Here is an 11972-nt window from a genome sequence, read left to right as displayed (position 1 = left end):
AATTTTTCTTTAGTATTTTGTTTTTTTATACTATAAACTTTAGAATTAATTTATTGTTATCTACAAAATACTTTGTTGGGATTTTGATTAGGACTATGAAGTTTGGAGGAAATGACATCTTATATACTGAGTGTTTAAATATGTGAATATGAAAAACGCATTAATTTAGATCTTTGATTTCTAGAAATATTTGTACTTTCTGCGCAGAGACCTTGTTAGTCTCAATAATTTTTTATTCTGGGGCTCAATGTAAAAAGTAATATTTTTAAAATTCCAAATTGTGGGAAGAGATTAATTAGGTATATGTTTTTCTTTTCAAAATAAATTTCATAGGGTCATAAATGTGTTTTATTAAAAATCTATTTAAAGTCACTTGGTTTATGAATTTCTTGGCTCCCACAATGTATAAAATGTTTTCAAAACTTACCATGTACTAAACTATTTGAGGGTGCTACAAGTGTATCCCACAAACATATGTTTCTGGAAGAAAAGATTATTTTTTGAGTGACACAAACTTATAAAAAATGTTCATATAATGACATAACATTTTAATCTTGCTTCCAGAGAAAGTTCTTAAATTTAAAGAAAGTTAAAAGAACAATGCAAATAAGTTTATATATTATTTTTATACAAAATTTTAAAACTGCTTATAAAACTATGTAACTTTAGTATGTATTTACAAATAATATAAAATAAAGCCTGAATGTAGATACAACATTTTGTATTAACTCTTCTATAATATAATCCCTAGACTGATGAAAACAAGTAGCATGAGATACTACACGTTCTTGAACATGAAGAAAGCTTCTACTCTAAGGATGTATTGGTGTATTTAAAGAAGTTCTGTGGAAAACAGGTTAAAAAAAGAAGAGTGTCAAAAGCAGTTTCAAGTGCAAAGTGAGGTTTCATACATAAAATACAGAAAGCTCAACCACCTCACTATACCTTGATGTCAGAAGTCAGTTGTTTCAAGTGATGAGATGGGAGCAAGAGAAGAAACAGGTTCTTGCAAACTTAACTTCTTTTGGTTATAGAATGAGGAACGGGATGGGGCTGCTACTGATCAGCTACTGCAGAGCTACTCAGTCTGAGTTTCTTGTTTTCTTATTTTGAAACTGTTGTGTGTCTAAGAGGGTCATGATAAAAACTTAATAACATGGCCAATAAATACTATTTCCTTTTTGTTTCCTATTTACATAGAAGATATACAGAGAAATGATCATGTCATAAATAACCAAATCCCTTTCACCTATACATATGTAGCATCAGAACATTAAAAATATAGAGGAAATCCATTTTGCTTTAACGGCACCAGAGTTTTTCTAGATTTATAGTTAGAAAACTATACATGCTTTCTCCAAAAACAAACAAAAAACCCCACAAGGCTTTATAATAAAAATACCTAAATTTTTTTTCTTGGGACACAAGGACATAAAGCTATAAAAAGCATTCAGCTATACATCTACATATTTTAGTTCCAGCTATCATCTCTTACCTATTGTCAGTTGAAAGACCAGCTGTTGCTATCAGAGAGGAGGAACTAACGAAGACAAAATCATTGGCTGTTTTGTTGTGACACTGCCAAGTCTAGAATGGTGATAAATAATAAATTGCTATTATTGTTAATAAAAATTTCAGAATTGGATACATTAATCAAAAAGTGATTGTGTAGCTTTTTTTTTTTTAATTTTAAGTGTCTTTTTATCTCAACTTTAGAAAAGCTGCAAAAGTAATACAGTACACAGAATTTCATATACTTTCCATCCAGACTGAGCAATCTTTAACATTTTAGCTTTTTTTTTTTTTTTTTGGCAGACCAAGGATTGAACTCAGGCCCTGAGCACTTGCAGGGAAGCGCTTACTCCACTGAGCCATCTCCCCAGCCCAGCACATGTGTTTTGTAGCTCCTCTCTCCTCCTAATGTGCAGGGCATGGAGACAGTGGCTTCACACGTGCTAGCTAAGTTCACCATCACTGACCTACCTTTCCTGTAGTTCAAACAAAACTTCAAAAGAAGCACAGAAGGTTAAACTTAAGTACCTTGGTTAAACTTATTTACCTTGGCTTATTTAGTGAAAAGTTCTGTTTTAGGCGAAGACAGAAACCAGGGTTTTAGATTATTTTAGACTTATCTTTTTTATTTTGAAAACTTGCATTTTAAGAAATATTTAAACATTAAAGCCATTTATGTATATACGTGAATGAAAGTTACTAATAGTCACCAAAATTAGAAAATACACAATATTTCTTAAAATTCTATCAACCAAAACTTAATGGATTACGACAAAAAGTTTAAGATATAAAGGCAGTCTGCTAGTGACTATAACCTTGCACATTTAAATCTGTTGATTTAATGAAAAATTAAGACAATAAGGGGCTGGGGAGATGGGTCAGTGGAATAAGCGATTCCCTGGCAAGCTCAAGGGCCTGAGTTCAATCCCCGGATTCACAAAAAAAAAAAAACAAAAAAAAAAAAAAAAAAAAAAAAAACTTACTTGAGGGAAAAAAAAAAAAACCCTCTTTTTCAGGGTATCGTACTTAACCCTCCTTTGATTGTTTGTTTTCACTTAGGTCAACTATGTATTCTAACATTTAACATTGGGTGAAGTACTAGAATCATAAGCTATATTCTTAACTTCTCCTTGATAGGTACTGCGCAGTTCTAAAGGGAATCACTGAATCCCATTTATATTAAATATAAATTCAGGGTTCTTTGAAGCCGTAAGTTTATTGTTTGCATAGTTCTGAATATGTTTACATTCATAGTTCTAACATATTTATATTTTGTTAAGCAAGAAAATAGTAATACGAGCTATAAGATGCCCTTTCTAATTTTTCATTGATAACAAGGACTATGGAAAAATAATCAGATCACTAGCCTATTAATCTTTCTATTTAGGTAGAAAAGTAAGGTTAGAAAAGGACACTGGTAATCTCCAAGTTGCCTGTATTTCCTAAGGCAGCCATGTTAGGTTTATATATATTATCTTTCCAAATTACCAGAGATGCAAGATTTTTATGCACTTTTCACATAATACAAGGACAGAGTAAAATGACTAAGTACACAACCCTACACAGATTTTATTTATTCATTTAAATATTTCTTGCATCTAATATATTATTTCTTTAAAATGAAAACTTGAAATTTATTCACAGGTAGGAAGTCTTGACTTACCAGATATGGCTTAGGCATGCTCCCAGTAACAGGACAGCATTTCCAGTTTGTTTGATACAAACTTAAATATCCATCAGCATCAACTATCCCAAACTTAGAAAATAAATAGAAATGTTCAATATAAGTGCAAATGCATATTTATTCTTACCCTTACTATGACACCCACATTTTTACTCTTAGATATTTAACTGATATACTGACTTTACATTTCACAAATGCATGGGTTTAAATAAAAAATTTAGCCATGCATTATAAAATTCCAGGATAGACAAAGAATTCCAGATACCCATTTAATTACAAAAAGCTATAGCATCATCTGAATAATCTCTCTGAATAATATGGGAATCCACATTAAGACAAAACTTAAGGGGCTGAGGAGATGGCTCAGTAGAATAAGCACTTGCCTGGCAAGCGCAAGGGCCTGAGTTCAATCCCTGGTTCCACCAAAAAAAAAAAAAAAAAAAAAAAAAAAAAAAAAAGACAAAACTTAATCATAGTATTAAGAGGTCTGTTCATCTTGAAAAAGACAAAACTTTCCTGCAAGAAATACGAACAACATATAAAAGTAGAAAGCAAAATAACAATTATCATAGTAAAAGAATTCCACTATGGGAACCAAGGCAATTTTGATTGGAAAAACATTAAAATAATCAAGTAAGACAGTATGTTATATATACAGTAATTATAAACATAGTGCATGGTTATGTAAAGTATGAAATGTCTTTTTTGGGTACTTGCTCTCATCTTCAGATCATACACCTATTATAACAACTGGATGTTGTCTCCTGTAAGATTTCTTTCTATACATATTCAGACACATATACAGCTTTTTAGATAAGTATAACCGAAAAATACAGTTCCACAATTACTGTATTTACTAGAAATATCTTTTCATATCAGGACAGAAATCTAGCTTATTCTTGTGCTATTCATTATACTATATACTTGTAATTGTCATTTAAAAGTTTATTATAGACAGTTTTCAATTTAGTGTATTATAAAATGTGCAGTTTTAAACATTCTTTTTTTTTTTTTTTTTTTGAGATAGGGTCTTGCTGTGCAGTTTAGGGTGGCCTTGAACTCACTATGTAGCCCAGGTTGTCCTCAAACTTGCAGTCTTCTCTTATCTCAGCCTCCCAAGTAATGGGATTACATATGCTACCACACCTGGCCTAAACATTCTTACACATATACCATGTGGAAAAGTTTTTCCAAAGAGCATTATTTAAAACTGACAGATGAAGGTATAACTAAATCTGAAGTGATATGAATTTAAATTTGCATTATTTTCTTAATATTCAGTAGGTAATACTGAATATTAAAATGTATCAATTCTATGCTGAAAATGTTTTAATTTGCACTTCTGTAACTGTGAGGGTTACTGACAAAAATAATTTTTGGTAAGCTGTTTATATATTGTCTATTATGATATCTTTTAAAAAATGATATGGTTAACAACTACTAATGTAAGAATGTTAACCTACTGTCTGTATACATTATTACAGATATTTTTTCAGGGTCTATTTTTACAGTTTATCTTATCTCTGAAGTAGATATAAGTATGTTCCTCAGAGAGGGGACACATAAAATCTATATCTAAAATACTATTTATCATCGAATGTGAATGAATGTTTGAATGAACAACAATTCATTTCTAATTCTTTGAACACTGGAATCCCGAGGATATTGCTCCATCTAGATGTAATGTGATGCCAGTCATTTGAAAGGGAGAAGTTGTTTAAGTAGACACATGTACCACTACTTCTTCCTAGAAGCTTACAGGATTTTCTTTCTTCCTTCTTCCCTCTTCTTTTTTTCCAGCAGAACGGGCGACTGAACTCAGACCCTTGCGTTTGCCAGAAAAGTGCTTATTCTACTGAGCCATCTCCCTGCCCCCCCTTTGTGTGTGTGTGTGTGTGTGTGTGTGTGTGTGTGTGTGCGCAGGATCTCAGTACCCAGCTCAAACTCATAGTGATCCTTCTGTTTTCAGCCTCTCCAGTGCTGGGATTATAGGCACCATGCCTGTTCTCCCCCTCTCAGTCTCTGGCTTAGCGTGCCTGGGACTTGCCTAAGCAAGTGCTTAGTCTGCTGAGCTATCTCATCAGCCCTTCCTTTATTCTTTAATAAATGAAAAATCTCTCAAGATAATCAGAAGGTTTGTAGGTATACTATTCCTCAGTATTTCTTCTGGCACTTGGGCTGACCTTTCTCCTCTTAAAAAAATTCTGTTGTTTTGAAGAAACATTTATTATTCATTTAACTAGTGCTTATCCACGTTTTTTTCTGAAACATTTCCTTAGACATTTTATGGGATAATTTCTTAATTTGTGCTGTCCAATTTTAACTACTTTTGCTCTTCTGTTCAGTAATGTATGATGAGTGGTTCCCTTACAGACCCCACCTTTGCACATCAAGTTTTGAATTTCCAAGAACTCTTTTCTGTTGCCCTAATGTCCTTGCTTCATACCACCTTGGACTTATTTTATTAATGCAGTATTTTCTGAATCTCTCAGAAGAATTGTTCCTCACTGGACATATATGCTTCATAATGCCCCTTGTTACTCTTGGTTTTCCTATAATTTTCACTTTTGATTGCTAATTTGTTTTTGTAATTCATAAACCATTCAATGTTACTGTGATACAGTATAAGTCATCTCTACAGTTTACCCACTAAGCTTCCCTACGGAGAGGGATATCATGCTAATTTGAATGTAAGAAAGTTGGCTTCCTCTCAAGATACTTGTGTTTTTAAGTAGCCTCCACAGAAAGTTGTTGTGAGCGTTAAAGGTAAAAATGAAGATGTAGATCTTCAATATCACACTAAAGAATAACACAGGTATCCTGAAGTCTTCTTGAAAAACTTTATCTTACCCATATTGTAGTTATGTGACTATTTTGCTTGTTACAGACTGAGACAGAGACTAATGGGAGACATAATATTGACAACTAAAATAGAAAAGCAAGAACAGATAAGGGACATTAATAGGGAACACAATTGAGAATAAGGTTGAGAATCCCTTATCTAAAATACTTGAGATGAGAAGTATTTCACATTTTTGAAGTTTTCTTCTTCTTTCTTTTCCCCCTTCCAAGTACTGGGAAATAAACCTTGAAGTGCTACTGCGATATGAAGGTACAGAGTGGCAATATAAGGAAAGCAGGAACATGGGAGGTAAAGACAGGGATGTACTAGTGCATGGTCAGCAAACCTTTTCTACATGGTCATACAATAAATATTTTAGGCTTGCCATATTATAAGGTCTTTGTCCTCCTCAACTCTGCTGTTGCAGTGGGAAAGAGCAAAGAGAACAAATAATCCACGAAATAACAATGACACAATAAAATTTTACTTAAAGACAGATGGCTATGTCATAGTTTGCTGATGCCCTAGCTCTAGAACAGTACTTCTGAAAACTTTAGTAGGTGTACAAATCACAAGAGAAACTGGTTAAAATGTAGATGGTGATTCAGTAGCTCTGAAATAGGGTCAGTATATGCACTTTTAACCAACTCCTAAATGCTACTTATTGTTTGGTGCTGGATCACACTCTGAGTAGGTTCCCAGGGATAAAGAAATTGAGATTTACTAATCAAAAATGTTTAATGCAATGTAAACTAATAATCACACAGCCCTCATGCAACATTTAATTTTAATGAAAATATATTCTATATCTATTAAACATAGCTTAGGAAGAACCAAATGAATTTAAATGTTCTTTGAAAAGAATTTTAAAAAAGAGAGAATTCACATAGATAAATACTTTACTAACAGTCCACCAAGCTATTATTCTTTTCAGGAACTGAAATTAGTGATATTTATAGAACCCCAACACAATCAACTATCTTTACCATTTACTTTTTATAATACTACCTTATTTCCTTGATAGTTAAATCTCATTCTTGTAACCCTTGAATTACCACCAGATCGAAAACAGGCTATTTGTTGAGAATGGCCCCATTCAAACATTCTGACACTCCCATCTTGAGCTCCAGTCAGATCTGCAACAAAAGACAACAAAAACTGTGAAGTTATTTTAACAATCTTTAGAAAAATTTATTTCTTAAGGCCAACCTGAACTACACAATGAGTTCCTGTCTCAAGACCAAAACAAAACAAAACAAAACACCCCCCAAAAATACTAAATAAATAATTGGAATTATTAAAGAGCTAAATTGTATCAGTCACACCATCAGTATTTAAATTTACATATTTTTCTCTGAAAAAAGCAAGCTACAGAAAGTTTTGAATACCATGCTAAAGACAAAAAAAAAAAAAAAAATCATTTCTGAATGTTATCCTAATTGACCTGTTATGTAAAATGTTATCTGTTTTACTAAGGAATATAAATGACCAAGTCAACGACTACTAATTCTTTTTTTACTTTTATTTTTGTATTTTAGGGAAGGATCTACAGGGGGTTCAGGGTGTCACTACTAATCACACTCATAGTGATTCACCTGTTTACAGCCTCCCAAGAGCTGGGATTACAGCTGTGCACCACCACACCCAGTCTCAACTGCTGTCTCATTTTGCCCCGGTGCCAGGGCCAGCACAGCAGTCCTGGGGATCATCTCCTGACCCCTGCGCCTGCTTGCAGGCAGTTTAATCTGCTGAAATATTCAGCAGGCCCCGATTATTAATTCTTTAGCAGTACTAATTCTTTTTTACTATTTTGTATTAGCAAACTTATTCTTTTTTATGGTACTATTTCCTTTCTATAAAAGGAAATAATAATCTTTAAAACACTGGATAGTAAGAAATAAATGAGATAATTTATATAAAACTCATGATTATACATAATATATACCATACAATTTACATTCATTATAGTTATCAGTATAATGTGTTATGGGGTGGTGAGAATTAGTGTCTAAAAACATCTAACATAACCCAAGTGACATTATTAGTTAAGATTCTCTAATTTCTTGCTGAGTATTTATAATAAATGAACCTCAACTGATTTGTAATGTTTTAGCATTAGGCAGAGGTGGAAGCATGAGGGGAGAACTTTTGAGACTAGGAATGTTAACTCTTCCCTTTTTCCAAATAGTCTTAATTGTTAAAATGAAGATAATTGTATTTAAAAAACACTTATTTTATAAATGTAAAAAAATTACTGAGGAGGCCTGTAAGCTGAGATGGCTCTAGAACTTTAAATTTCTGTATGAACAAGTAGAAACTCAATGTGAACAGTAAGACAAAACTTAAGACTAACCTACCAAAATATACCAATTTTGATAAGTTAGGCTTAATCTCTAATCTAATCAGAGACTATCAATCAAAAACTTCCAACTAATCTCAAATGTGGGAATTTCTATTTTAACCAGTTAAGTATTTTTATTTGAATTGGTTCTTTCCATAGCTTATAAAAACACCACATAAAAATTTTCCTTTCACGCCACCTTGACGTAGCCCTAAATTACCAGTTTTCTGGTGTTGCTCAGATCATGAATTTGAGGTGAATGTTTAAATAAATGTATTAAAATTCTAATGTACCTAAGTTTATCTTTTAACAGTTCTGGTGTCCAATAAGAGAAGTGGAGGGGTTATCCCTGATGATAACCCCTTTGGAGTAATGAGTAACTAGGCATACCCACGCTGCTGAGCTGTTTGTACTGTTTCTCGCTGCCTATACAGTTTGGTAGGACATCTTATACAGATCTACCTCTGTTCTGGCTCTGCAACTTATAACTTGAGTTCTCCAACTTTCAGCATTTGTTGTTCTAGTCTACATCTGTAAGATGGACTGAGTCTAATATAAACTAGATGTGGTGCTGCTGAGACCTTCCAGTAGATTAAAGGTGGAATTGTGGGTTTATCTGAGTTACTGAGGCTACAACTTTTCCATCTTATACTCCAGTTAATTTATATATATATACACTATAAACTCAAGAGCCTATGCTGTTATAGAGAAATGGATAACAATTGGAATTATGGTGACCATAATTTGGCCAATTTGGAATTATGGGATCCACAATGGGAAGTTTAACTTAAAATTATCCATATATGGGAAAAACTGGGGAAAAAAAGTATCTTAATGCTTTACAAATAAATGGGTTACACTTTTTTGATTTGTACACAGAAACTACTAAAAATTTATGTCTCTTTAAAAGATTCCTTATGAAAGGCAAATAAGATTTTTTTTGGGGGGGGTACAGGAATTAAATTCAGGGTTACAGGGTCCAGGGAGATAGCTCAGTAGAATCAGCATTTGCCTGGCAAGTGCAGGGTCCTGAGTTCAATCCCCAGTACCAGAAAAAAAAAAAAAAAAAAAAAAAAAAAAATCAGGGTTGCATATATGTTAAGTATGTACTCTACCAATAAGCTACACTCTCAGTCCCTGGATCTATAAAAATAGTTTTAAAATAAACTTTTTAGTGAGTTTGTACTAGGAACATGGCTAAAATTTTAGAATGAAAGCAAGATAATCTGCTTCTGTCTATACGTTTATGTATGTCAGATATGTTAAAAGGGCTGATCAAAATGTTTCCAGTAACAGATAAGAGATTTTACTAATAAAATGTTCGATGAGCTTAAAGTAGAAACAAACAACTAGCCAACCAAGTTAAACAAGATAATAAAAGATATGAATGATTAGTTTGGTAAGGAAATAGAAATAATGAAAAGCAAGCAGAAATAATAAACACATGTTAAAAAACTCAAAAGAATGTATGACTAACAGATTTGGCCCCTGTGAGAACAGTGTGTCAAAAATTAAAAGACAAGACAGACATAGTAAATCATAAATTCAGTGATACCCTAAAAATAATACCATGCAAGCTAGCTCCAACAGCTACTAGATAACTAAAGAGAAAAAAAAATTTGAATTTTAATAAAGGAATTAGATGACTTCAAAGATATAAAATTTATTCACTGAAGTCACACCAGAAAACTGTCCGAATCGAGAAAAAGAATTCAATATTCAATTACAAGAGGAATACAGAACTGCAAATAGCTATGACCAGTAAAGAATCTCTCCATGGTACACCATAATCAAAATTCTGGAAATTGAGAGGCTGAGGAGTTAGTTCAGTGGTCTAAGTGCCTGCCTGACACACATAAGGACCCAGATTTGATCCCTGGTATCACATGCTACGTGTGAAACAGCGCCCTGGGTGCACAGTGGTGGCAATGTAACCGAGTTGGCCATGAAACTGGGCGTGGTGGCACATGCCTGTAATTCCGGGGAGGCTGAGACAGGAGGATCACTATGAGTCTGAGTTGTGTAGTGAGACCATGTATCAAATAAATAAATAAAAGATTAAAAAATACCTATTAAAAAGTACAGGGATTCAGAAAAGGAGAGAATCTTAAAAGCTGTCAGAGAAAACTAGTAAGTTATCCAAAAAAGCCTATCAGAATTACACCAGATTTCTTAGCAGCAAACCTTAAAGTCCAGGAAAACTTGGAGAAAAGTTTTTTCATACGTTTAAAGTATTGCCAAACCAGATTTCCATATACTGCAAACTTAGACTTCCATATTGATGAAGACATAACATTTTCCATGACAAAGAAATCCTAAATACATACCTGACTGTTAACGGAGCACCACAGAAAATACTCAAAGGCAGCCTCAATAGAGACAGAGAGGCCACCAGCACCAAAGAACCAAAGAAAAACATATATATAACTGGGTGAATAGGTAAAAGGAAATGAACCCAAAGGAATCAGCACTGGAAAAATAATGCAATGACAGGATTCAGTAAACATTTCACAATAACAATTTTCAATGTTACTGCTCATAACTCCCCTATCAAAAGACACAGACTGGCAGACTGAATGAATCATAAATGAAATGCAACCATATATTATATATAGGAGAAACAGATCATCCAAAAGGAAGCTGCCAGACTAAAAGAGAAGGATGGAAAATGATACTCCAAAGAACTGGAGTCCCGAGGCAAGCAGAAGTAGCCATATTATTTTCAAACACAAAACCTTCAATCAAATCTGATCAAAGGAAACAAAGATGGCCACTACAAATGGATAAAGAGAACAATTCTGCAGGAAGAACTAACAATTATAAAAGCACCTCATGTTTGCACTCTTAACTTTATCAAAGAAAAACTACTGAACATAACAGCACTAATACAATCATGGCTGGGGACTTCAACACTCTCACAAATGAACAGATCAACTAGACCAAAATTTAATGAAGATATATTAGAGTTAAACCACAACACTGAACGAATGAACTTAAATGATATCTAGACTTAAAAGATATCTAGAGTGTTTTCATCCAGTGAGAACAGTATATATATATTTTTTCAGCAGCTCATGAAACTTCTTCCACAATAGACCACATCTTAGGCCATAATGTTTTCTAGATAAATGCAACATAATTGAAATACTCCTTATATACCATCAAGTCATAGTGCAATGAAACCAGAAAGCAAAAACAAAAATATACCAACTCAGATATTAAATAATACATTATTGATAAGCAATGGATCCCAAGATAAATCAAGGAAGAAATAAAAAATTTCCTAGAATCAAACAGGACCCAATGAAGGCAGTTCTAAGAGCAGTTATTACCTATAAATGCAAACATTAAAAGAACTGCGCAATCCCAAATAGAAAACTTAATCATGAATTGTCAAGGGCCTAAAAAAACAAGAGCAATCCAAATTTGAAATTAAAAGACAAATTATTAAGACCACAGTGGAAATTAACAAAACTCAGACTAAAAAGTACCACAGGATCAAAGAATAAGTTGGTTATTTTATATAAGTACCATGTGCTAACTGATTACGCCACTGGAGCTTTAAGTTGATTATTTTATTTTATTTTATAAAG

At 33.0% G+C, this 11972-nt stretch overlaps 1 protein-coding gene across 1 annotated transcript in view; it reads right to left on the bottom strand.

Annotated features, from left to right (window-relative positions):
• Dmxl1 (Dmx like 1) overlaps positions 1 to 11972 on the bottom strand; it is a 206533-nt gene that overhangs the window by 3910 nt on the left and 190651 nt on the right. Inside the window, exons 37-41 of the mRNA XM_012516760.2 lie at positions 9949 to 9980; positions 7047 to 7174; positions 3176 to 3268; positions 1496 to 1587; positions 428 to 480 (exon numbers count right to left, since the gene is read on the bottom strand). Coding sequence (XP_012372214.1) covers positions 428 to 480; positions 1496 to 1587; positions 3176 to 3268; positions 7047 to 7174; positions 9949 to 9980 — 398 coding nt within the window. The remainder of the gene's footprint in view (positions 1 to 427; positions 481 to 1495; positions 1588 to 3175; positions 3269 to 7046; positions 7175 to 9948; positions 9981 to 11972) is intronic.

The sequence above is a fragment of the Octodon degus genome, unplaced genomic scaffold (assembly GCF_000260255.1).
Source record: "Octodon degus isolate 3935 unplaced genomic scaffold, OctDeg1.0 scaffold00124, whole genome shotgun sequence".
NCBI classification, from domain to species: Eukaryota; Metazoa; Chordata; class Mammalia; order Rodentia; family Octodontidae; genus Octodon; species Octodon degus.
Note: the sequence above shows the minus strand (reverse complement) of the source record. Positions and strands in the feature narration are given on the sequence as shown.